The sequence below is a fragment of the Caloenas nicobarica genome, chromosome 19 (assembly GCF_036013445.1).
Source record: "Caloenas nicobarica isolate bCalNic1 chromosome 19, bCalNic1.hap1, whole genome shotgun sequence".
In the NCBI taxonomy this organism is placed as follows: domain Eukaryota; kingdom Metazoa; phylum Chordata; class Aves; order Columbiformes; family Columbidae; genus Caloenas; species Caloenas nicobarica.
The window spans coordinates 8,882,154-8,906,403 of NC_088263.1; the positions used below are offsets into that span (position 1 = coordinate 8,882,154).

The 24,250-nt window shown below is 47.6% G+C and overlaps 1 protein-coding gene across 2 annotated transcripts in view; it reads left to right on the forward strand.

Annotated features, from left to right (window-relative positions):
- Nucleotides 1–23,241, forward strand: part of COL5A1 (collagen type V alpha 1 chain) — a 140,456-nt gene extending 117,215 nt beyond the window's left edge. Inside the window, exons 39-66 of one of the 2 annotated variants that reach the window (XM_065648716.1) lie at nucleotides 365–472; nucleotides 656–745; nucleotides 839–892; nucleotides 1,527–1,634; nucleotides 3,338–3,445; nucleotides 4,042–4,095; nucleotides 4,711–4,764; nucleotides 4,974–5,081; nucleotides 5,170–5,223; nucleotides 5,312–5,419; nucleotides 5,557–5,610; nucleotides 5,994–6,101; nucleotides 7,149–7,202; nucleotides 7,571–7,624; nucleotides 8,081–8,134; nucleotides 8,561–8,614; nucleotides 9,359–9,466; nucleotides 9,908–9,961; nucleotides 10,059–10,112; nucleotides 10,801–10,908; nucleotides 11,397–11,450; nucleotides 12,156–12,191; nucleotides 12,973–13,026; nucleotides 13,375–13,633; nucleotides 14,060–14,172; nucleotides 15,403–15,471; nucleotides 19,057–19,290; nucleotides 20,813–23,241. In XM_065648716.1, the coding sequence (XP_065504788.1) occupies nucleotides 365–472; nucleotides 656–745; nucleotides 839–892; nucleotides 1,527–1,634; nucleotides 3,338–3,445; nucleotides 4,042–4,095; nucleotides 4,711–4,764; nucleotides 4,974–5,081; nucleotides 5,170–5,223; nucleotides 5,312–5,419; nucleotides 5,557–5,610; nucleotides 5,994–6,101; nucleotides 7,149–7,202; nucleotides 7,571–7,624; nucleotides 8,081–8,134; nucleotides 8,561–8,614; nucleotides 9,359–9,466; nucleotides 9,908–9,961; nucleotides 10,059–10,112; nucleotides 10,801–10,908; nucleotides 11,397–11,450; nucleotides 12,156–12,191; nucleotides 12,973–13,026; nucleotides 13,375–13,633; nucleotides 14,060–14,172; nucleotides 15,403–15,471; nucleotides 19,057–19,290; nucleotides 20,813–20,959 (2,514 nt within the window). In that variant the 3' untranslated portion in view covers nucleotides 20,960–23,241. Of the gene's footprint in view, nucleotides 1–364; nucleotides 473–655; nucleotides 746–838; nucleotides 893–1,526; nucleotides 1,635–3,337; nucleotides 3,446–4,041; nucleotides 4,096–4,710; nucleotides 4,765–4,973; nucleotides 5,082–5,169; nucleotides 5,224–5,311; nucleotides 5,420–5,556; nucleotides 5,611–5,993; nucleotides 6,102–7,148; nucleotides 7,203–7,570; nucleotides 7,625–8,080; nucleotides 8,135–8,560; nucleotides 8,615–9,358; nucleotides 9,467–9,907; nucleotides 9,962–10,058; nucleotides 10,113–10,800; nucleotides 10,909–11,396; nucleotides 11,451–12,155; nucleotides 12,192–12,972; nucleotides 13,027–13,374; nucleotides 13,634–14,059; nucleotides 14,173–15,402; nucleotides 15,472–15,525; nucleotides 15,595–19,056; nucleotides 19,291–20,812 lie in introns of both variants that reach the window. The other variant, XM_065648717.1, reaches the window with a different exon arrangement.
- Nucleotides 23,242–24,250: the final 1,009 nt, after the last annotated feature.

The following is a 24,250-nucleotide window of genomic DNA, read 5'->3' on the forward strand; positions in this document are numbered from 1 at the left end:
GTGAACGCTTTCATTCCAGAGGTTCCCAGTGTCTCTAGTCTGTCAAGTGCAGTGTTGGCCACTTCCAAAACAAGGTCCCTTTAGACGCCAAGGAGGCCTCTCTGCAGGGGTTCCTGGTGGCACTGCAGGGGACTGCTGAGGGAAAGGAGCATCTTCCATCCCATTGCAACCTAAAGGAACCTGAAGAAGGTTCTTAGGGACATGGTTTAGTCACAGTGTTAGGTTAACGGTTGGACTCGATGATGTTGAGTGACTCTTCCAACCAAAATAATGATTCTATGAATAAACTGTTGGCCTGAACCTCTTCTGTCATCGTTTCCTCTGCCGATACCCACCACCTTCTCCTTGATTTCTCCTTCTTCAGGGTCCAACTGGTGAGACTGGGCCAATGGGTGAGCGGGGACATCCAGGCCCTCCAGGTCCCCCGGGTGAACAAGGTCTTCCTGGCCTCACTGGAAAAGAAGGGACCAAGGTAGGGACCAGCAGCACCCTCATTGCAAGCCTGGATGCCTGCCTCTCTCCCAGAGATGGAGAGGGATGATTTAGAAAAGACATTACGTTTTTTGCAGTGCCTCATCATGACTTGAGCCCAGCGGGAGGAGCTGGGTCTCTATGGAGCCTGCAGATCCTCAGCTATTTCTCACTGTCGTTGCAGGGGGACCCTGGTCCTGCCGGCCTCCCAGGGAAGGATGGTCCCCCGGGCTTGCGAGGCTTCCCCGGAGAGAGAGGGCTCCCTGGCCCCATTGTGAGTACAGGCTGCCCAGTCCTTCCAGCGGGAAGGATGCCCAGGTGATGCAGCACCCAGCTCCAAAAAATGACTTTATTTCCCTCCTTCCAGGGTGCTACAGGGCTGAAAGGCAACGAAGGTCCCCCAGGCCCCCCCGGTCCAGCCGTGAGTATCCTTGCTCTTACAGGCACCACCTAACGCGTTTACAAGCTTGGCAAAGCCAAAACGGAGGGTTAGTCACAGCTCGGTGCTTTATCCGTAATTTCCTTTGCGCTAACCAACGATTTGCTGGGTATTGCTTTATTTTACAAGACACGCATGTAATAGCTCAGTCATTTTGTGGTGTCAGCTGTGAACATACGTGAGAGAACTGGAACGATTCAGGACATGGAGAATTTGCCTTCTAAGTCACCTGGTTTCCCTCTGAAAGTTGTCTCCACTTGAGGTTCATGCTCAGTGCAGCCCTCCTGGAAGAAAATATTCATCGTCCAACCCTCCCTGCTGCATTGGCCTTGAAGGGGCTCATGCTCTTGTTCCAAGTGGATAATGTGCCCCCAGGAACTGAGCTCCCTGCACCATCCAGAGGAGAACCCAGCCCCTTCCGGAGATTTTAATTGAAAAAAGATCTGCAGGACCCCTTAGGCTGATGGCACCAAGTCATCCCATGGCAGTCACCCCATCAGATGGGCTCACTTAGGGATGATGCATTTGCAACATCCTACTGCTGGATTTCCTTCTGGCTGTATATAGATGATGCATGATACTCCACTTAATGATTCCTTCCTTCTTCTCTGAACAGGGCTCCCCTGGTGAGCGCGGTCCCGCGGGATCAGCCGGCCCCATCGGTTTGCCAGGGCGACCTGGCCCCCAGGGACCTCCGGGACCTGCAGGTGAAAAGGGAGCCCCAGTAAGTACCAGTATAAAGATTAACAGCTGTGGGTTAAATAGAAATGTGTGTAGTAGAAAGCTGAGCATGGAGACAGTCCCTGGACTAGGTGTATAAAAGATCTGGGAAAAAAAATGCAATTAGAAAGGAATTTTCTCATCTTGGGTGCATCAAACCACTGAACGCTAGCTGCTCGATTGCCCCGTTTGTGACATCCATGCTATCAAAAATGGATGTGATCCCAGGGACCAAAATGTCTTCAGGCAACGAGAAGGGATGAGGAATGAGCAGGTGAAATGACAGCTTGTGTGACCTCCTAGTGACAAACAGCCAAAGGACAGGCCTCTGGGTAGAGCACAGAGCCAACCCCATCCCCGCTTCCAAGGATGCGTCGGCAGCAGCAATTTCCCCTGAGCCCAAAGAAATCCTCACCCTCGCTCTGCCCCACCGAGGGGCAGCACACGAAGGTGCTGGGGAGATTTTGGCTCCATTACCCGGGGTGCTGCTGCAGCATCCGTGTTCCCAGGGGGATGCGGGTGCCATGGAAATCGCTGCTCGCCGCAGGAGCGCGGCTGAGTCCTGCCATATGGTCCCTCTCCGGAGCCATCACCAGCCAGCCCGCGCACACTCGCGCGTCTTTCGCTCCCCGGGCGGGCGCGTGAAATGTCACGTGCAGGCAGGGGCGAGTGGGCTGGGATGGCTATTTCTGTCCTCGAAGAGCACAGCGCTGTGACAGTCCCCAGGAAGGGAGACTCTGCCTCTAATTCATGCCCAAATGGTTTCACAGGGACTTTTGGGTTGCTTACTGTAAACTTAAACTCAGCTTCAGACCCAGCAAAATGAGCAAATGCTGGTATTGGTGATTTTAGACTAGATAACAACAATCAATCACTGTAAGTGTTCTCATCAAAAGTGTTTATCAGCCACTGCATTCTACATTTGCTGGCTTATTAGAAACTCCAGCAGTTAGTCCAGAGGCAAGAATTTCCTGGTGAATCAGCTTTATGAACATCTGTCCTGCCAAGTACCTATATGATGTATCAGTGGATAGATGAATAGGTAATTCATGTGGCATCTAATTATTCAGAAGAGAGCACCCAGGATTCCGATGCAATTAAATTATGTACGAGGAAACTGAAAAATATTCACTGTTCAGTTCCTATAAACAAACTCAATTGGAGGCTCCAGGTCTGAGGAATACAAGTAGATGTTTAAGTAGGAGGCCAGCAGAGATTGCTTTATTCACTTCAAGTGTTTTTCTTTGTCCAAAAGCTCAGGAGGGAGCTCAGGGCCCCCTGAGGAACCCCCATTAGTTGGGGTTCAGCCAGGGAGGGAGCAGACAGCGCTGGGGCAGCCAGGACCAGCATCAGTAAAAACTGCCTTATGGGAATAAAAATTAGTTGAGGTCTTGTTTGTCATCCAGAGATGGCAGAAGGTTCAGATTAAATCTGATTATATTGCTATAGCAGTGAAATTGCAGCTGTGATCTGAGTATTCGCCATTTAGATTTGTTTGTTCTTCCTTTATCTCTCAAGATAGAAATTTTGTCCGGTTTCAGACAGCGAGCACAGACAGCCGGATGAATTATCAGCTGGAAACCGGTTTTGCTGTACATGCCCATATAGTCAGGGGTCATTAGCGGATGAATAAAACATTAATGGGATGTAATGGATCAGTTGGAGGGTGGAGGAGAGCTCTGTGTGACCTGCTTGTTCTGCTTCCAGGGCGAGAAGGGTCCCCAAGGACCGGCTGGCCGGGATGGCATCCAGGGCCCGGTGGGACTGCCAGGGCCAGCAGGTCCCGTTGGTCCCCCTGGAGAGGATGGAGACAAGGTGGGAGCAGCTCCCTGCTGCACGGGGGCGCTGGGGAGGAACCGGGCAATGTGTCCCATTGCCTCCACCGCGTTGGGTTGGATGTGGTCTTAATACAGGGATATTTTATGACTCTGGCAATCTCATGAGATCAGCAGCATCCGACCTGGGGAGCAGCAGGCAAACTGGGCTGTGTGTCCTCTGCCAGCCAAACCGCTCGCTCAAGTCCAGTTAGCATCTCCCAAACCTCCCCCAAAGCCTGTAGTGGGTGCCTGGCTGTTCCAAATTAATTACCTTTCCCCACTCTCTCCTTAAGCCCCTCTGGACTGGAGCATTCTTAGAAAATATTAGCTGGGACGAACCACTCATCACTGCTAACGAGATCTGCAAAGTGATGCTTCTCGCATCACATGGCAGCTGAGGAAAGTTTTAGGTTGTAAAAGGGTTTGGTTACACTTGCAATGGCCAATTCTCTGGCCTTTTCCAGAGGATTCTGGGGTATTTCTGTGGGAACTGGCATCTTTGGGAGGAGGATGCAGGCACACAGGACTATTGCTTGGGTGTTGATACGGATGTGGTCACCAAGTGAACTGATTGTGCCTCTTTGTACCTGGCAGGGTGAGATCGGGGAGCCTGGCCAGAAGGGCAGCAAGGGCGACAAAGGGGAGCAGGTGAGTGGGTTGGACATCATCAGAGCTGCTTCCCTGGAGGAGCACGACTGTGTTGTGTGAGTTGCTGGAAACAGAAAACAGTATCATTTTAATTCCTTTCTATCATTGCTTTGTCTTCTCCTTTGCTTCATCAAATACCCACAGGATGTAAAAAGAGCAAGTACCTGAAGTGTGTTTCTCCTTCAGCTCCCAGGAACACACCGAGATGTTTCCATGTCACCCATGTACTGTGTAAACAGCTGTAAAATATTAGCAGCCCTTGCTGTTAAAGTTGGGTGTCTGACTGTAGTTCTTCTACTTGCTTCTAGCACACTGAAGCAGCATTTAAGTGCTGCTCAGGACCTGAGGAAGATAAATTACACATCGATATCTAAATAGATATGGCATGATATGGCTTTGCTGGAACAAAAACACATTCAGATGTTTCTGCTGTGCCCTTGGCACCAGGGCTGAGGGACGCTGGTGTGTCTGGGCAGACCTGACCCTCTTCTCCCTCTCTGTTTGAGGAATTAGTGTACATTTAATGGGGGCTGTGTTGAAGGGCATCACCTCTTCTAGATGTGTTTTTTTACTCTCTGCTCCTAACACTCATGTCGCACTTCTGTTTTGTCACAGGGTCCACCAGGTCCTACCGGCCCGCAGGGTCCGATCGGTCAGCCTGGCCCAGCGGTGAGTATTGTCCCCTGGTAGCAGAAATCCCATTTCTTACCATAAAACCTCCCGAGAAGCACTACAAGGGTTGGCAGCTTCTGCCTGGTGCTGCTGATGCCCAGTACGTGCTCAGGGCATTGCCGCTGGCTGCAGCAGGAGGTGGTGGGGATGGAGCTTTGTGTCTGCCCCGGGTCTTTGCTAAGCTGCGTTAGACTCTTTCCTCGTAGGGTGCGGATGGAGAGCCAGGTCCCAGAGGGCAGCAAGGCCTCTTTGGTCAGAAGGGTGATGAAGGACCCCGAGGTTTTCCTGGTCCTCCTGGCCCTGTGGGCTTGCAGGTAATTTGCAGCATCAAGGGAGAGTAATGAGGGCTGGAGCTCCACCTGAGATGTTCACAGCTAAAACTCATCCCCTCCACCTCCACAGGGCTTGCCTGGACCGCCGGGTGAGAAGGGAGAAACGGGTGACGTTGGGCAAATGGTAAGATGCTTTCATACTACTTTTTTCATCACTGACATGGACATTGCTCCAAGAAATCTCTCTTAAACTTGTCTTCTCTTTCTCTCAGGGCCCGCCAGGCCCACCTGGACCCAGAGGTCCATCTGGACCACCAGGAGCAGATGGTCCACAGGGTCCTCCCGGGGGAATAGGAAATCCTGGAGCAGTAGGAGAGAAGGTAAAGCAATCCAGACAAACCTGACTGAAGCCCGCAGAAGTTTACTACAACACTTATGCAGGGGCTTTGCTACGTCAGCAGCAAACTCAGCAACCTGCAGAAATGTAAGTGTATTTATCCTCTTTTCCCCTCTGCAGGGTGAACCTGGTGAATCTGGTGAGCCTGGTCTTCCCGGCGAGGTTGGCCTCCCAGTAAGTATGCTACGGGGTGGCTCTTGCTCTGATGGAGAAGAGCTTTTCTTCAGTGGTGTCCCCTGAGGAGCTGGTTGAAGGGGTCTCAGAGAGGAATGGATGTGGATGAGGCTGCAGGGACTCAACCATGTCCTTGGCTTGGGTATCGGGTGACACATCACCATGTTACTGGGTATTTATAGTAAACCGTTTAGTCACCAAATATGGGCTACCCACGACTGAACAACATGAACACCATTTAATCTTTGTGGGAAGGGACTGCTAAATCACATCTTCGTGTTTTGAGATACAAATAGAGCTTCTTTCTCCGAACTGGTGAAAGGATAATTAGAGATCGGTAAGTTGTGTTCCTGGATAATAGAGACACCCTTTTTCCTTTACAGGGTCCTAAAGGTGAAAGAGGTGAAAAGGGTGAAGCCGGTCCCTCTGGTGCTGCTGGCCCACCAGGACCCAAAGGTCCACCAGGCGATGATGGTCCCAAAGGCAGCCCTGTAAGTAGCCCCCCTGCCCAAGTGCTGCTTCCTTGTCTTGCCCAGCAGAGATTTTTCAATGTAAAAATATTTTCCAGAGATTTTTGTGGAAATTTGAAATAGTTTACCAGTCCCCTTCTTTAGGGTGCTAACAAGGAGAGACCCAGCTGTACCTGGCCTTCCACCTCAAATTAGTAGTCCTTTTTGCAGGCCATCAGAAAACTCACCCCTATGGAGAGGACTTGCAGTGGATTTTACTTTGCGCTTGAGCTTAATGCATTGCCAAGGTCCTCTGCACCAGAGCAAAGCTTCCAAAATACTATAGGGGAGATTTATGTGAATTTGGGAGTTGTACCTCTAGGGTCAGATCTCTGCTGATGCTAATTGCTGTAGCTCTCTTGAAGCCAGTAGAGCTATACTGATTTATACCAGATGACAATGGTAAAGTATTTATCTTGCCGGTTTCTTTGATGCTTGCTGGCTGAAGAAATTTGTTATGCGATAAGCAAAGATGGCATGAAACAGCAGAGGAGGCAGGGGAGTAACTCATCTCTCTCAACAGATGGGTTTTTGGGATATCGCATTACTGGTTGAAGCCTGTTGTCTGAACACTGGTCTCAGAATCATTTGAAGTGCACGATAGACATTGTACGGAGAAGAATAGTGAAGGGTTTTAGTTATTAAATGCTTCGAGATGATCTTATGTGAAAACTGTTACACATCACGTAGTAAGCAAAAGCAGAATCTTGTAATCTGCACATTCCCAGAGCTGCGAGGATTTCACTGTCGCTTGTCCGATGTATTTATGAAAAACTAGATGAAATTCCCAGCGTTGACACTGCAGCTCTGCACAGTCTGGATGCAGAGATGAACTGGTGGCTGTTACAGGATGAAATTATTGAAGATGCAGAGATGGGATGTGGTCTGGGATTGTGTCTGAGGGTTGGGAATTGGGGTTTTTCTCCACAAGGTGACTCCTCGTGTTGTCATTGGGGTGGCAGGCACTGATGCTCTGCAGTTCTGCAGATGCAATATCTCTGACTTGGGAATATCCTCCTTTCTTTGCAGGGTCCAGTTGGTTTCCCTGGTGACCCTGGTCCTCCTGGAGAACCTGGTCCAGCTGTAAGTGTTTGTCTCACGGAAGGGCAGTTATGTTCCTCCTCTTGGTTTGTGCAATACGACTGTTTGCTGTTCGCTCATGAGCAGCTCCTCTAGCCTTTACTCTTCCTTTACTTGGGAAAGAGTGGGAAGTCCCACCATAAGACTGTTTGTCTGACTATACCACCATCTTTGGGGCAGTAGCTATACAAATGCTGCTAGCCACAGTGCTTGACACAGAACATTTGCAGTTGCCAATGTTCTCAACAGGAGATGGGAAGGGATGGTGCCTGGTGACATGAAGACCAGCTGAACCACACCTGCTGATGCTCTGCTCAACTCTATTTGTGCCCTAAATATACCTGTGTGTTTCTTTCTTCTTCCTTTTTTAGGGGCAAGATGGTCCCCCTGGTGACAAAGGTGATGATGGCGAACCTGGACAGACTGTAAGTAACTGGATGGACAACATCTGTTCCCCGTCAGTCCCCACGGTTTCTGTGAGCAAGTCCAAGGACTTTTGCCACAGGAGAACATCCAACATCTTATTGCCACCAACTTCTGCTGTGCTGGTCCCCTGATGCCTGTCCCTCCTGTCCCTGTCAGCCTGGTTGCCACCATCCATCCAGGCTGCTCAGCAATCCATGCTGAAAGCAAAAATTAACTTACAGAAACCAGAAATCCAGTCTTTCATTTTAATTTGGCTGTGCCTTATGGTATTGCATGGTGGGAAGGGATAAAACAAGATACCACCTGCACCCCGAGGAGGTGTCGGGAGTTGTACTTGGTCGCCCACGCCTCGGCTTAGCACAAACTCTAGATCTCGGCTCGAGTTTTACACGTTTGCTCCTCCTTCCCGTGTCTGTGGTGCAGTTATGGCTTTTTCTCCTCCCCTCTCCATTTAGGGTTCCCCTGGTCCCACGGGAGAGCCAGGCCCCTCTGGACCCCCAGGAAAAAGGGTAAGCTGCTGGTTGAGTATTTTTCCAAAAGTATTTATATTGACTTTGTGAAACTAATGTTATTACTAGGTCTACAATAAATGCAAGACAGTGGCGTGTAAAATAATAATAACAATAACAATAAATTGATGTACCATCCACTGAAAACTGATGGGAATTCATCAACCGAATCACATAGATTTTTTTCTTTTAGATTTTAACACCCAAAAGAAAATACAAGTGTGAGGTGCTCCTGCTCTTCCTGCCTTGCTGGCAGATCTTCAGGGATTCATTTAGTGAAAAGCTAATTTAAAAAGCTTTTCAGAGATATTTGTCTCCTTTTTGCCTTCTTCCCTGGGGCTGTAGCATCATTTTGCTAATTCCAATGGACCATTTCAGATTAGTGTGATATAATTGTGTTTTGCATCTCTTTTGTGCTTTCTCTAGGGCCCTCCTGGTCCAGCCGGTCCCGAAGGAAGGCAAGGAGAGAAAGGAGCCAAGGTAAGAGCTGAATGGGATTTCACTTCTACTACGTCCTTTGTATGCCAAAAGAACCACCCTCTGACAACACTGGTGTTTGAAAGACAGTGATTTAATTTTGCTGTGCATTACAACAAATTAGCCTGAATTTGGGGCCATTGGCCTCAACTCTCAGCTTATGTTTCATCTTTTAACAAACTCAGTGGAGATAATTAGGGCTTGGTAAGGTCATGGGAATGTCTTTCTTGTTTTGAAATGTCAAAGTGCCATATTTGGCAATTTAATGTGTTGTGAATAATGCGGTGTGCACAGCCCTACGTCCTTTCCCAGGGCAAACACGGCATTATTGGACCATGATTGTTTCGGTAGGAGTGGTGGGGAAACATAGAGTGGGATTTGAAATTGTAGATCCAATTGTTGCGGCAGCCGCAGGAACGCTGATGGCGGAGGGTGTCCTCTGCTCACCCATCTCCCAGGAGCAAACCCAGGAAAGCTTTCTGCTCCAGAAACCTCACAGCCAAAGGGCTTTTCCTGCTGGAAATCAGCAGAAATAGGGAAGGCTGAAAAGTTGAGGGAGTTTGGAGACTTGTCCTCAGTGCGTAAGGGGTAGGAAGATCAACAAACAGAAAGTTTTAGAAACTTTAAATGGGATTGTATTCGTTCTGTGACATCCTGGCAGCAGCCACTGTGTATTGAGAAGATTGTTTCAAATTCAGTTCGATTTAAATTCAATTCAAATTAAGCCATTCCGCCTCTCGCATCCAGGGTGAAGCTGGGTTGGAAGGGCCTCCTGGGAAGACTGGCCCCATCGGTCCCCAAGGGGCTCCAGGGAAGCCCGGCCCCGATGGCCTCCGAGGAATTCCTGGTCCAGTGGTGAGTAAAACTGAGCGAAGGCTGAGAAAGCTGCTGGGCAGGGTTGTTCCTGGTGTTTTACCATAATTCCTCTGCCTTTGGAGATGCCTTTCTCCCAGTGTAATGTTCTGTCTGTGCTTAAGTGACTGAGAGCAGATAAAGCATCTTTAGTGGAAATAATGGACAGTAAATACCATCTCCCAGCATGTTTTATTTGAGTCTTGGTTCTGCTCACCCCCTCTCCATGGGTGAGAGTTTGCATGACTTCCAAAGTCCCTTTTCCGTTGGAAATCTGAGCATGAAAGGAACATAAATGTTTTTGCCTTTACCATCTGTGAGAAGCCAGGGAGAATGTTCCTTGGCACAGGGACGAGATGAGGACGGGTGAATAATTGGAATAATCCCTGCTGGGAGCTCTGCTGTGGTGAATGATTGTTTTGAGGGAATTGTGCTGTTTTACAGGGTGAACAAGGTCTCCCAGGATCCCCTGGTCCAGATGGTCCTCCAGGCCCAATGGTATGTCGAGACCGTCAGATTCCATGAGGTTTTGAAATGGGCAACTCTATATTACGTGAATTAATTCTTTCGTTTGTTTTTTCCCTGTCTCCCAAAGGGCCCACCGGGTTTGCCTGGTCTTAAAGGAGACTCTGGTCCTAAAGGGGAGAAGGTGAGAATGCCGCATGCAATCTCGCTGCGTGACCTTGATATCCATGTCTGGGTGCGGGGAAAAAAATTGTCATTGTAGAGGGGTCCTGCAGCTGGTGGGATGATGCTGACGAGTGCCACCAGCCCCCTGTGCGCGCTCTCATACCCTGGAAGCATCAGACAGATGTTTAAAAGAGAGATGGAGAGTTGTGAGCGTGCCCCAAGGGATGAACGGGTCGTGCTGGGGGTGAGCGTGTGCCCTTGCACATCTGGATCCAGGGCTGGTTCCCCATCCCCGCATCACCAGCACTGATGTTGATGATGAGGTGCCACGGAGGAGCTCAATCTGTGCCTTCCCCTCTGTCAGCCCAGGGCAGCTCTGAACAGGGACGCGTTAGCAGAGGGCACAGGGAGGTGCAGCCACCTGCCTGGCTTCAGGGCGCCTTTCTCAGTCTTGTGGAAATGTACGTAATAAATGTTAGCGCACAAAATGAGCAGGCGCTCCAGTGCAGCAGATCTCTTTATATATTTGTAGCATTTTCTGTCGCAAAAAGCTGGTGCTTTGCTCTGCTCTGCCACTGCCAGGTGTCAGGGACAGCTCCAAACTCCCACCACCTTGCTTAGATATTTGGGGTTGTATCTAGAAACGTCTTTGGTGTTCAGTTGCCTCTGGCAAGAGATCCTAGTTAACATCTGCTGTTTTCCCATAGGGTCATCCAGGTTTAATTGGTCTTATTGGGCCACCAGGAGAGCAGGGAGAAAAGGGTGACAGAGGCCTCCCCGGCCCCCAGGGCTCAGCAGGACCCAAAGGAGAGCAGGTAAATGTTCCACAAGACCTTAATTAAATGTGCTTTTGAGCTATGGGGTTTGCTGACTTTCAGCAGGCACAGCACAGCAAAGATGGTCAACCTCGGCAGGAGAATCTTGCTAATTTTTGAGGAGTATTTTCTGTATTAATGTAGTTTATTCTACATGTGAAATGTAGAGATGCTCCAAAATGATCCATTTTTAGTGGAAAGCAGATTCTCAAAGATCACACTAAGAGAGTCGAAGAGACTTGTAGGAATGGTAACGTTAAATATGAACCTAGAGGACTGATTTTTAAAACCGTGTGCCTAAATGAGAGATGAGATTCTCCGATCATGCTCTTGTCTGGATCATACACATGTTTAACAACCAGGTAAAGCTCCAGATTTGAACGGAGTCCTCCAAAACCAGGTGGTCACCTTTGAGTAGATGTCAGTTGTGCACTTATAGCCTAGCATTGCTCCACGCAAATCGATGTTATTCTGCTTTTATTTTTCAGGGTATCACAGGTCCTTCTGGACCCATTGGACCTCCAGGGCCACCAGGATTACCGGTATGTGACAAGTAATTATCTTTTAATTCCTCGGGAGCTACACGGCCCTTCCGGGGCCACCTCAGTGCTCCCAGACACGCAGCTCTGAGGATACGGATGGGAGCGAGGGTTTCCCAGCTGAGCCCGTTAAAATCACTGGGATGAGTTACAGGAGTGCTGGGGGGTGACATGTGAGCCGAGACGTGGGCACAGGGGACACGGCATGAGGCACGGAAATTAGCCCACCCTGTTTCTCTCTCCTTTTTTTTGGATTATCTACAGTCATGTGGTGGTTTGTTTGCTTTTTTTTTTTTTGGTATTTTTAGCTATTTGCCTTTTTTTTTTAATTTTTTTTTTCCACTGGATGCCCAAATGCCACAGCCTGCAGCTTTGGGTGACCAGCCTCTGCTGTTGCTGGGTGTCCTTAAGCGAGGATCAGCCCCGGGTTATGGGAATCACACAGCAGCTTTTCCAGCCCCCGTCCCGGCAGGAGTGTGGAGTTCTGACACAGATCGGTCTGACACAAACGCTTTTTGTGTCTTGGCAAATAAAAGCAGCACCAAACTCAAGTGGATGTGAAAAGTGGAAACAGAAAGGCAGTGAATTAAAAAGAAAAGAAAAAAAACCCAACACCTTGTATAACACTGCTGTTTCTCTCTCTTAAGGAGAGACTGACTTCTCTGCTAGGAAATGTACTGACTCCTTACTGTATTTTTCTCTATGCAGGGTCCACCTGGTCCCAAAGGTGCTAAAGGATCATCAGTGAGTATAGACATTGTTAAACGGAGAGGCTGAGGAGCTCTTACTAAGTGTGTAACCTGCTGCGACTTCTTGTCAGTGGCATTAAGGCAATTAGCCAAAGATGACTGTACAAAACGCAGCCTTTTCAGGCTGGCTAAGCTGAGAAATTATAATTGGGGGAGGTTTCTGTTGCACTCACTGTACTTCACTGAACATCAGTGCAGCAAAGATCATAAGGAGCAATCCAGTGCATAGTCCTTGGGAGAAAACCTACTGCTGTAAAGTGGAGGGAATGAAAAATAACCCGCGAAGCAGGAGGTGGCGAGCTGAAAAGTGAAGAATTCAGTGAGAAATGTGACGCTGAAGCAAGCTTCATTTACAGCTTTCTGCGCAGGCAGCTAAAAATTCTCTTGGGCAACTTTCCGAAGTCTTTTTCCCATGCAGAATTCAATGTTTTAGTATATTTAAGTTTTATTCGATTTATAAAACTGTTGAATTGGCTTGGAAAGTTAATGTTTTCATGCATTGGAAGTTTCTTCTTTTTTCATAGGAACCATAAGCAAAATTGGACTGCTTAACCCCAAGCATTTGATCTTTTTCTCTTACCTAGGCATCTAAAATAACTAAAACATTTTCCTGGGGAGGGGGTGTGAGGAGACTCCTCTTCTGTGCCTGAAGGGACACGAAGGAAGTTTTTGCCACAAGACACTATTAAAATAAATAAAGTTTGGGATGTGATATAATTGACAAGTGTTTTTTTCCCTGAGTGACTCGTATGTTTTTCCTTTGTTTTTCCACCCAGGGTCCAACCGGTCCAAAGGGTGAATCGGGTCTTCCTGGGCCCCCGGGACCTCCTGTAAGTAGAACCCATTACACAAAGTGTGAAATGAGGTTCAGATTTAATGGGTGCTGTAATGTGAGGAAGGAGGAGGTTTCTGGAGAAAGATTCAGCGTATTGAGAGTCTTGGCAGTTGACTGGAATTTCTTAGAGATGCTGGGGAAGAAAGCAGGGTGTGAAGGGAGAAATTATTAATGGGAAGATGACAAAAGAAGATGGAGCCAGTGTTCAAGCCTGGTGGTTCTCATCATTTCCATCATGGGTGTTTTACGTGTCTGTTATGATGCTGTTCCTCAGCGAATCTCCTCTGTCTCTTCCCCACCACCAACGCAATCAGAAGTCGTATCTTCTTTCCCCGCAACTCAGGGTCCTCCTGGAGAAGTCATCCAGCCGCTGCCCATCCAGGCTTCCAAAAGGACCAGGAGAAACATCGACGCCAGCCAGCTGGTGGACGATGGAAATGCCGACAACTACATGGACTACGCAGACGGCATGGAGGAAATTTTCGGGTCGCTGAATTCCTTGAAACTGGAAATTGAGCAAATGAAGCATCCGTTGGGCACTCAACACAACCCAGCGCGTACCTGCAAGGATCTGCAGCTGTGTCACCCTGATTTCCCAGACGGTGTGTCCTGGGAACGGGGGGTGCAGGGAAAACACTGGGGGTTTCCCAGCTCCACACGCTGAATACCAGCACGTGTAGGAGGAGAAGGAATTTGGAGAGTCCCTGGTGCCCCATGAGGGATGTGGATGACAGAGAAGGAATATGTGGAGAAGAGTTGGACTAGATGATTGTTGTAGGTCCCTTCCAACTGAAATACTCCATTCTATTTTAAAAATGGGGATATATGATAAAAAACAGCTGTTCTTGTAAGTTGCCACATTATTATGTGGAGTCAGAACACAACTGTTTTTCAGAAAAAATACATATAAATAGTAACTTGGGGCAGAGAGATGAAACATCCCTGGTAAAGTGGTTGCTGAAGTGCCTGTCGTTCTTCCCTCACAGTGCTGATTCTTTCTTCCCTTCTCTTCCCTATTGTGCATCCAGGTGAATACTGGGTTGATCCAAACCAAGGATGCTCCAGGGACTCTTTCAAAGTTTACTGTAATTTCACAGCTGGCGGAGAGACTTGCATTTTCCCTGATAAGAAATCCGAAGGAGTAAGTCCACATAACTTTTTTTTTTTTTCCCCCCTCTATATCATGGTGATAAGAGATTGTTTCCTAATATGAATATTCATAGACACTCGTTTTCAGGAGAATTGAACAATAGCAAGTAAGGATTAAAGATCCGGAACATTTCTTTGTTACACAACGTTGCTTTCTAAAATAATAAGGAATATGTTTACAAAAATAATTTCTTTGAGTAAGTCAGGTTAAAACGGATATGAGACGTCTTTTATTTCCCAGGCATAATAAATGCTAAAACCTTAATTTTTTTTTATTTGTAACTTTGCTTTACAAAGGCAGAAGTGTGTGTCAGTGCAGGAACTGCAGCTCCCCATGAGCTTCATTTAACTCATTCCTTGTAAGCTGCGGTAGAATTTAAGCCGTATCCCCTTTCCGTCCATTCTCAACCCAACAGAAACACGCTGACTCGCTTTGTGTGCAGGAAAGGACAATTCCCAGGCACCTGCGCACAACTTGGCTGTTGCTTTTGGGGAGATTTCCAGCAGATGTGAGGGAGTTTGTGGGAGGGGAAAGGAGCAGACGGCAGCCACGTCCTGGTGCCCTGACTCCAGGTGATTCCGCTGCTCGGACGGGGCTGCTGTAAAGGATGCTCCGACAGCTCATTCCTTGTCAAGGTCACCCCCTGCATTGCTCCAGGTAGTTGGAGCTCCGTCACGTGTGATGGGCCAGCACCGACTGTGGAGGATGCGCTGCCCGCTTATTGCTGCACAAACGCGAGAGACTTTTCCTTTGTCCCACTCTTTTCCCAGCCCCACAGCACCTGGATGTGACGCTAGAGTGACAGCAGCCTTCTCCGTCATCAGCGTCGCCTTTCCACCCCAGCTCTCCCACGGAGATCAACAAATCTTTTACCGTTGATGATGTTCCTTTTTGGTTTTTTCCTTTTCTGTCCCCTGCCGATAGACTGCACTGCTGGTTTTGCATCCAAAGTTGATCATTAGCCCTTAACGAAGGAGGCTGGTGCCAAAGCAGCGCTGGGCACGCAGGGCAGCACCACGTCATCCCATTCTGCTCGAGAGGCTGCTGGCACCTTAGGGTGCTGCCGACTGGTTTTGTTACAGCTGTATAAAGATTAAGAAACCATTTTAAAGTTGGACAGTTTCAAAAAGGCATGTAGACCCTGCTTGTGGAACCGAATGTAACTTTTTTTTATTTCTTTTTTCTTCTTTCTCTCTCTCCCCCTTGCCGTCCACAAACTAGGCTAGAATTACTTCTTGGCCAAAGGAAAACCCAGGCTCCTGGTTCAGTGAATTCAAGCGCGGTAAACTGGTAAGATGCATCTTGGTGCTTTCTGTTGTCTTTAACCCATGTCATATTTTACAGAGTAAAATGGCTCGTTGGCCCAAAGAAAAGCCTTCCACATGGTATAGTCAGTACAAGCGGGGGTCGTTGGTAAGTGGCTAACCTTGGCCCTCGGGTCTGAATCAGAGCGCGTCATCTGCTTCGCTATGGCCAGACCTGCTGCACTCTGCATGCTGGACTAATAACCATCACCAGTCACAGGAAAAACATTTAAGGTGGAATACTGAAAAAAAAAAAAAAAAAGAAAAAAAAGAAAGAAAAAAAGAAACAAAACCCAGTGGGGATGCTTTTTCCCATTCTGCTTGACTGGAAACGTAGGAGCAGGCATCCCACGGGAGAGGGCTGCATCCCACGGGAGAGCTCTTGCTGTCTCCTAATCAGTTCCCATTGTGACAAGGACAAACTGGGTGTCCCCGTGCTGCTGTCCCCCAGCAGTTTAGCCTTATCCCGAGCCCCCCGATGTGATGCTCCAGCCCGGAGCTGGGCACGGTGCTGGTACCCAGCTGAGGGGGTGAATCGGCACATCTGGGGCGGGTTTTCCCCGAAGGATGGATTTCATCTCCCACGCTGGAGATGAGCCACATCGAGGGCTCCCATACCACCCACAGAGCTTGGGAGATGTCAAGGCATTGGTTTAAAGGAAGATTTCAAGCCATGCATGTTTGCCAAGCCTGGTGGCCTGGAATTTGACTTAGTCACAATCAAGGATTTTTTTTTCAAGGGACAGAAACTGTCATAGGGTCAAACAATGTTTGATGTCAGCAAGCAAGAAAGACAGCAACACATAAACCAGAGAAGGAGCTCTAGTATTTTGTTGTATAACAGGTTATTCGTGTTGTAGATGGATCAATCTCACAGAGCTGAGCTTTGGTCGGGAATGTCAGAGCATCCTTGTCAGAGCAGCAGCTGATTAGTGTAAGCCAGGTCTCCTTAAGCAACAGACATCTCCCCCGTGTGTATCCATTCTTGTAGGATTAGCGGGATGCAGATAACGTGCTCAGACAAATCAAGAGAATTAGGGAAGAAGGAAATATTCGGTGGATAAAACCGACCTGGCCCTGAAAACTGGAGCTGCTCCAACGTACAGCGCTGAGCTGCCTCGCGCAGTCCTGCTCTCCCCGGGGCAGAGGTTTCGTGCAGTGCCCCAAACTTCCACCTTAAAAGGCAAACAACAACAGCAACAAAAATCACCGTGTTGTTTTCTTAAGCCACATTTCATTGCCACTAAACACATTTTGCTCCGATTCTGCCCACAAGAAGGGGTATGGCTTGCTGCAGCTTTTCTGCTTCATGGAATACGGCTGCAAAGCCAAAGCTGCAGCCTTGGAGCTCCTTGGAGGGCAACTGCTCGTAGCTTAATTACAGAGCACTTCTTCAGTTAATATTACAAATACCTCCATTTCTTTGCCTTTTTTTTTTTCAGTCTGTTTATCAGCTACATTAGAGGCTGAATTGCCAACCTAGAGCTTAGGGCCCGTTTTTTTTAAATAGGAATTTCAGTGCTACTTGGAACCCTCTGTTCCATCTTTCTGTGTTGCTGTTTTTTTGCTTTTTACCTGTCCTGCATTTTCTGTTCAGAAAAAAGCCACCAGCACGTAGAAGACCCACCTAAGCAAACTACAAAACCGTTAAACATGCAAGCCGTAAAAGTAAAGTTTGATTATTTTTTTTTTTTTTTTTTAATTTTTCTTTTTTAAAGTACCTCTCATTTTGCCCCAGCCATGAGATTGCTAAATTGGGGAGGCATTTTCCCGGATCCAAGATAGTTGCAATCTGTGTGCAGATGGGTGGGATGACTGAGTTTGGCTTCCCCTCTGGGTGCAGTGTTGCTCCTGTTACCCCATGGAGAAGGTCCCTGGTGTCTTCCCACGCAGCCCCAGTGTGGTCTCTTGTGGGGACTGAGCCCACGGGGGTCCCCAAAGCCGAGGGGAACATTTCCACCCAGCTGCTCAGCCCTGCCGAGAGCACAGGTTGCTGGCGGGGGATTTCTGTACGAATCTCAGCGTCTGCACGAGTTGTGCAGCCCTGAAGATGCTCGCTTTTTCTTCTGGGGATATTTAAAGCAGGGAGAACATAGTAAACATAAAATACAAGGAAACAATCTTGTTTGATGCTTCTGCACTGCCATTAATCAATGACACAGAGTACTTGGAGCTGATTTCTTATCGTTTCTCACGATGCGGTCAAACTGTATTTCAAGGGATAAAAGGGTTGCAGATGTTTTCCTCTGGACTCTGCTTTCCTGCTGTGTGCGTGACACACAATTCCCAGCAGCTCTAACAAGGCCTGCCACCCATCCCATCCTGTTATCCTTCACAGCCGTATGGCGTCTGCCACGGTGATATAATACTATCACAGAGAAAACCGGAAAGGATTGATTTTTGCAGAACTGTTTTCCCATGAGCGAGCCTTATGCACACAAGCAGTTCCTAGTGGCTCCAGTCGCAAAAAACTGGGACAGGTCTTCATGCAATCTGCAGGGGCAGAAAAGCAACTGAGACCCCGTAACCAGCAGACAGGCTCCCAAACCAAGCACTGATTTGAAATAAGAACAAATAAAATAAGAGAAGTGGGTCCTACGGATCAGTAGTGCCATGTGTCATTGGGTAGTTGGCATTTTGTGTCCCTTTCCTTCCACGTCCTGGTGGTTTTCTGGCAGCTCTCCTGCTGGCATGCGTGGCTCTCCCATGGTCAGTCATATTTAACTCTCAGGAGGACAGTGCAACGGTATCCTGACAACCGGTTGGTATATTTATGCATTTTTATTGTCGTTTTACTCATGAACTTATTGTCTGGTTATGAATCTCTTCTACTGTTTGCAGCTTGCACCGATGTTTTGTGGTACCTCGAAGAACGCTGCGCTGTCTGTGTACCTTCTGTTTTTCTCCTGGTCATTTCTGAAGAAACCCACTGTCTGTAGAGGACAGTAACAAACAGCAGCTCTGGTAGCTTGGCCGTGGCTGGAAATGCCACCTGAAATTAGTTTATACATGCAAACTAGCTGTCCCCCTCTTCGCACTAAGTGCAAAGATTGCTTAAAACCCAGTGTGTTGGTGCCCAAGAAAAATGAATGGGAAATACCCCAGTGCATGCAGAACAAAATACCCACAGCAATCAGAAAACCACGTCCAAAATGGTAGAAGAATGAAGCCCCAAACCCTTACAGAAATCTGTGCTCTCTCCTTTTCAAAAGCTGGAGTAATATGCTCTCTATTGCCTTAAACTTGAGATATATACCCCCAAGTTTGCTTAGCAGTGCACATTTTTGCAACCAGGGCTTGAAATCCCCCTGTTTTTTCTCCTCCTACCCTGTGTTAGCCTTAGTTTTTTTTAGCTCATGAGCAGCAAGAAAACTAAAGTGCCCTCGGTAGCTGTGGCCTGGCTGCAGGGGGACCAGAGCATCCCTGTGGCAGGAGCAGTATCTGTGTCCCCATGGGGTGGTGAGACTGCGCCGGGTGACAAGGACGGGTGAGGCTGGTGGTCCTCAGAACCCCCCAAACACGTTGCATTACCCCTCACTGCCCAGTGTTTCCCCTTCTCTGCTTCTCACAGCTCTCCTACGTGGATTCGGACGGGAACCCCATCGGAGTGGTGCAGATGACTTTCCTCCGGCTCCTGAGCGCCTCAGCCCACCAGAACATCACGTACAACTGCTACCAGTCCGTCGCCTGGCATGACGCCACCACCAACAGCTACGACAGGGCCATCCGCTTCCTGGGCTCCAACGACGAGGAGATGTCCTACGACAACAACCCCTACATCCGAGCCACCCTCGACGGCTGCGCGGTACGTGGGCAGAGCTGGGCTTGGCCCGTCCCTGCAGAAAGGGACAGTGCTGGAGGTGTCTGTCCCCTCCCCTGGTTGTCCAGCACTGTCTGTCTCAGAGCAAATCACCTCCAAATTCCCTGTGCCTCGTAGTTGCCTTGAGGATTGTCCCCAGCGTGGGAGGCATCCAGCCTGCTCTTCCCTTTGCTGGGAATACATCATTCCACTTAAGGTCAGGGGAAGCAGCAGCACCTCTAGAAACCAGATTAATTTCCTTTGTTGCTGGCTCTGCATAAAGGAAAGGACCTACCTAAAACCACCAGCTGCTTTTAAATGCCCCCCATTGCCTTTGCTCTTACTCCGTTTACTCACATGGGGCGAGGCAAGCGATGACGCACAGTTGCATATGAATTTTGCAGGCTTTGGTAATTTTTCTTAAGCGCTTTCAGGAAATCTTGGAGGCAAAGCATTAAGGGTTTGGTATTGGCTCAGAACTTTGGGCATCGCTTCCAAACCAGCGTGCCCCAGTCCTTCCTCTCTGCTGGAGACTTTCCTGCAGGCTGTAAAAAGGAGCTAAAATGCGCCAAGGGAGTTTATTGCAGCCTTGCAGAAGGATGCTCTGCATCTCCTGTACCGTCTCTGGCACCCTGGTAGATCATCCTTCATGAACCACAGGCAGGACATTTAAGATTGAGCTCTGCCACATGAAAAATGAGGTTGGGCTACCTGATTTTTGGGGTGACCGCAGAGGTCCTGGTCAGACCTGCACTCTGGCCGTGATGCTGCTGCAGCCAGCACTGGATGGTCTCCAGGGCTGATGTTTGGGCCGTTATTTGAATGTGGTTTTCCTGATCTTACAGCCCTTTCTCAGCAGCTGTGATATAGCCTGTTCTTCTGAGGGACACAAATCAGAGGGTAAGGCAGAGCCAAAAGCTGCTCCATAAATTCACTTGTTTGTGCAGCTTTGTATGCCCTCGGGTGCACTTCTGCTCCTCTAATAATTATTTATATTTTGGAAATAACTGTATGGCTACCAGGCACAATAAAAAGTCAACATCACCTTGTGAATTCCATCAAACTTTAAATGTGATCTTTCTCGATAGTGTTTGGATAATAGTCTAACTAATATATTCAAATTAAATTGCTCATATTTGCTCAACAACCCATGTATATCCTTGGGGAGGCAAAACAACTACACCACAGCCACAACAATTTTACCAGGCTCCTGTGCCAGCTCTGAGATGTGCTGGCAGCAGTTTAATGTCTTCTGATCCGTGTGGCAGCAGCTTCTTCTGCTCCAAAGTCTGGGCTCAGAACTGGCATCTCCCAGGGGTTTGGTCACTGGTCACCATCCCCCTTGAGATGGCTCTGTGGGGCAAATGTGTGTTTGGGTGCTGGGTGCCTCTAATTTAGCTCAGAAGATACCTGGGAAGTATTGTCACCGTATTCCCAGCTGACCGGTGAATCGTTATTTGTGATAACTTGCTGTTGTTAGCTTGGAGGCATCAGCAGAGCTCCTCTTTCTCCCTCTTGTCCCCGTCAGGCGAAGAAGGGCTACCAGAAGACAATCCTGGAAATCAATACGCCCAAGGTAGAGCAAGTACCTATAGTCGACATCATGTTCAATGACTTCGGAGAAGCGTCACAGAAATTTGGATTCGAGGTGGGACCAGCTTGCTTCATGGGCTAAGAGCCACCTGAAAACTAGTCTCCAAATGAGCAACCTCGTAACCTCATTGCGCCATTTAATTAATTAAAACAAAACAAAAAAAAAAAAAAAAAAAGAGGAGTTCCTTGTCACATGCACGTTCTGAAACTGGACAGCGATGGGTTATTTTTTTCCGTTTCCTTTCGTTCCTCGTTTTGCCCGAGTTCCTCTGTGCCACCGAACCGCCGACCGAGGGGACCGTTCCCACGACAGACGCAGAATCGCATGACCGACCGCCGCACGCGTGGCCCCGCGCCCTGTCCCCCAGCCCTGTCCCCGTGTCACCGCCACCGCGCTGCTCCACGGCCGCCCAGCAGACCCCACCGCCATCAAAGACAACTTCTTCTTCTTCTTGCCACGAAGCGATACCGAGTGCTTGGCTCTACGTTAGCGTGTGTGTGTTTGTTTCTAAGGAAAAATGGAAAAAACTTGAAACTCCTGTGTTCAGCTTGACGTTGAAGTCCCGGCTCCAATCCGAACCCCGCTGAAGCCCGTCGGAGGAATTTCATTGACTTCCATGAGATTCGGATCAGCTCCAGCAAGTTGACATCACAGCCACTTCCAGAATTTTTAATATAGCCATTGAATCATGTAATTCTACATTTTAGAAAATTCAACCCCCCTGAATTTGAGAGCTAAAAGTCACCCTGGGCATCTCTTTCCCATGTATTAAAGGTGCTTATATTTTTATACGTTTGTAAGTAAATATTTCTATTGTATATTATTTTAAATGTTGAAATGGTTTCTGGCTTCAAAACATGCATGTGACCCTGTCTGGATTAAAACCACCACCCTTCCCACCACCATCCCAGCCCAGCGTCCACCTGGGAACGACGACGGCGACTCGTGTCCCCAACCCTGGATCCGGGGCAAACCACCCCCCACAAGCCACAGTTGCCTTTTGGAATGATTCGCTTCAAAATAAGGAAATTAAAGCCACTTTTTAATGAGATTTCAACAAAATCCTCACCTAAAAGCAAGATCCGCTTTGACTCTCTGCCTTTTTATGCACTTGCTTACCTTAACGTACGTGTTTTAAATTAATTCTTCTTTTTTTTTTTTCCTTCGGCATTCTTTTAAAATAATAATTAAAAAAAAATATCCATTCCCAGCGGCAGATTGCAGTGGCAGGGGAAATCCCTTTGTCTTCTATGAATACTAAGTGTAAAAACACAAAAAAAGGAAGAAAAAAAAAAAGGTGCTTTTTATTTTTACCTGTCTCTGTGGTGCTATCTATTTGAATAACTTTAATACAACACTGGTGATACCCTGCCATTGCCCGGTCTCCCGCCAGCCTTTGCTTTTTAGCCACTTTCAACACAGACTGATGGCTTTTGCTACAGTCTTTGATTATAAATGCATGCCACCTTCAGAATTTGTTATGTAGAAGACCCGCTCTTTTCCTTAATTGTATTGGGGTAGCTTAATACGGTCCACGTAGAAAAAGTATTAATGTGCTTACATCTTTCTTTTTCTTTTTCTTTTTCTTTTTTTTTTTTTCCCAAAAATATTCACGCATTTTATATGGTGGTAACCATACCAGATTGTACTCAGTCGCTGAATGTTTGTGGTGCTAATTTATGTATTTGTGGGATGTCCTGACGCGATGCTGAAGCCGTGCGGGTTCCTGCCGAGCGCTCCCGGGAATCTGCAATTTTCCTGCTCTTCCCACGCTGGCTCTGCCAGGACGGCTTGTCGTTGTTTTTTTTTTTTTTTCATTTTAATGCAGCATTTTCAGCTCGCAACCTGCTGACACCATCTTCTTTTTCCGTTTGTTTTGTTTGTTTTCTCCCTGGCCGTTTTCCTCGTTTCGATCTCTCGGCTGGAAAATAGATGTTGCGGGATGCGCTTTTTATTATTATTTGGCCTGGAGCGTTACAGCAATGCTTGAGCCAAGGGGGGTCTTTCACCAGAAAGGAAAAGACATCACATTTACTGTGAAGAAAAGCCTATATATGATGTCTTTTCCCCCCCTCCTGCCCAAGCGGAAGGGAGGCAAAGCCGTGTGGTGCTTTTGGTCTGGGAGAGCCACATCCATCCATCCATCCATCTCCCTTCTTCTGTTGTGTTCTCTCATGTATTTTTATTTCCTCTTCACTTGCGGGGGGGAAAAAGAAAAAAAAAAAAGAAAAGGTGCTACTCTAAAAACTGCAGACTCCGGCAGCAAAGCAGTGAAAAGGAGTATTTAATAATATATAGGAGAGCTCAGCTTCTCAGTCACCTTGGCAAGAGCCTTGTCCAGGAACAGTGGGAAGGTCAGAAAACGTTGCACATTCCTCTCTGCAGCAGATAAGCCATATATTGATGTATGTACACACGTGTGCGTCTGTCTAGGTCATGTGATTCTGTTATAAATTTTCATCAAGGGAGCTTTTTTCTTTTATTTTTCCTTTTATTTCTTTGCTTTAAGAAAAAAAAAATCCTCTGTTGAATTCCACAGTGTTGTAATTGTACTGAGCTCCAAACTGTTCCGATTTCCCCAGACCACTTAGCTACGGTATATTGCAATAAAATTACTACTTGTATTTGCAGACATTCTTTTTGTGTAATTTTATTTCCCTCCTCCCTTAATATATATGACTTGAACAAATGTTGATAAGAAAAATAAAACCTATGGAAAAAAAAATTTAGTACATAAGGCCCTTTTTAAAATATAGTGTCGAAAGACATATTGTACATTTCTTCAAAGTCCGATAAACATGTCATAAAATTTAAGTGTAATGCCCGTAAGAGCTATTTTTAAATATTTTAAACCTGTGTAATAAAGGAATAAATGTAATAGATTTTTTTTCAATAAATCAAGTTTACTGTTTCCACCTAAACCGACATGATGTGAATGTCTTCTTGAAGTTGATTGCAGCGTGATTTCCCCACGACCGCTCCGTGGAGCCAGAATGTTCATCAGAACAACGGTGAAAGCGCTTAAAGGTAAATGCATACTGTAAAATAATAAACCCATCAGAGACAGAACTTCCAGGCCTGGAATCTTTTTTTTCCTCAGTGAGACTCTCAGATCGACCCAACAGTGCAAAAACCCAACCCAAGGATTGTGGTTGCTGGGACTTGGATGAGAAGATCAGGCACCCACCAGCTCTCCACCTTCTCCACCCTGGCAGCAACGGCACCCCAGGAGTCTTTGCTTCAACTGGTCTTCCCATCCTGAGATGAATTCAGGAAAAAACAACATTTCTCCAGCTTCTTGGTGAGCTCCTCAACCCCAAACTCGCATCTCATCCCCAGGGCGCTGCTGCATGGATGCGCTGGAGGAGGTGA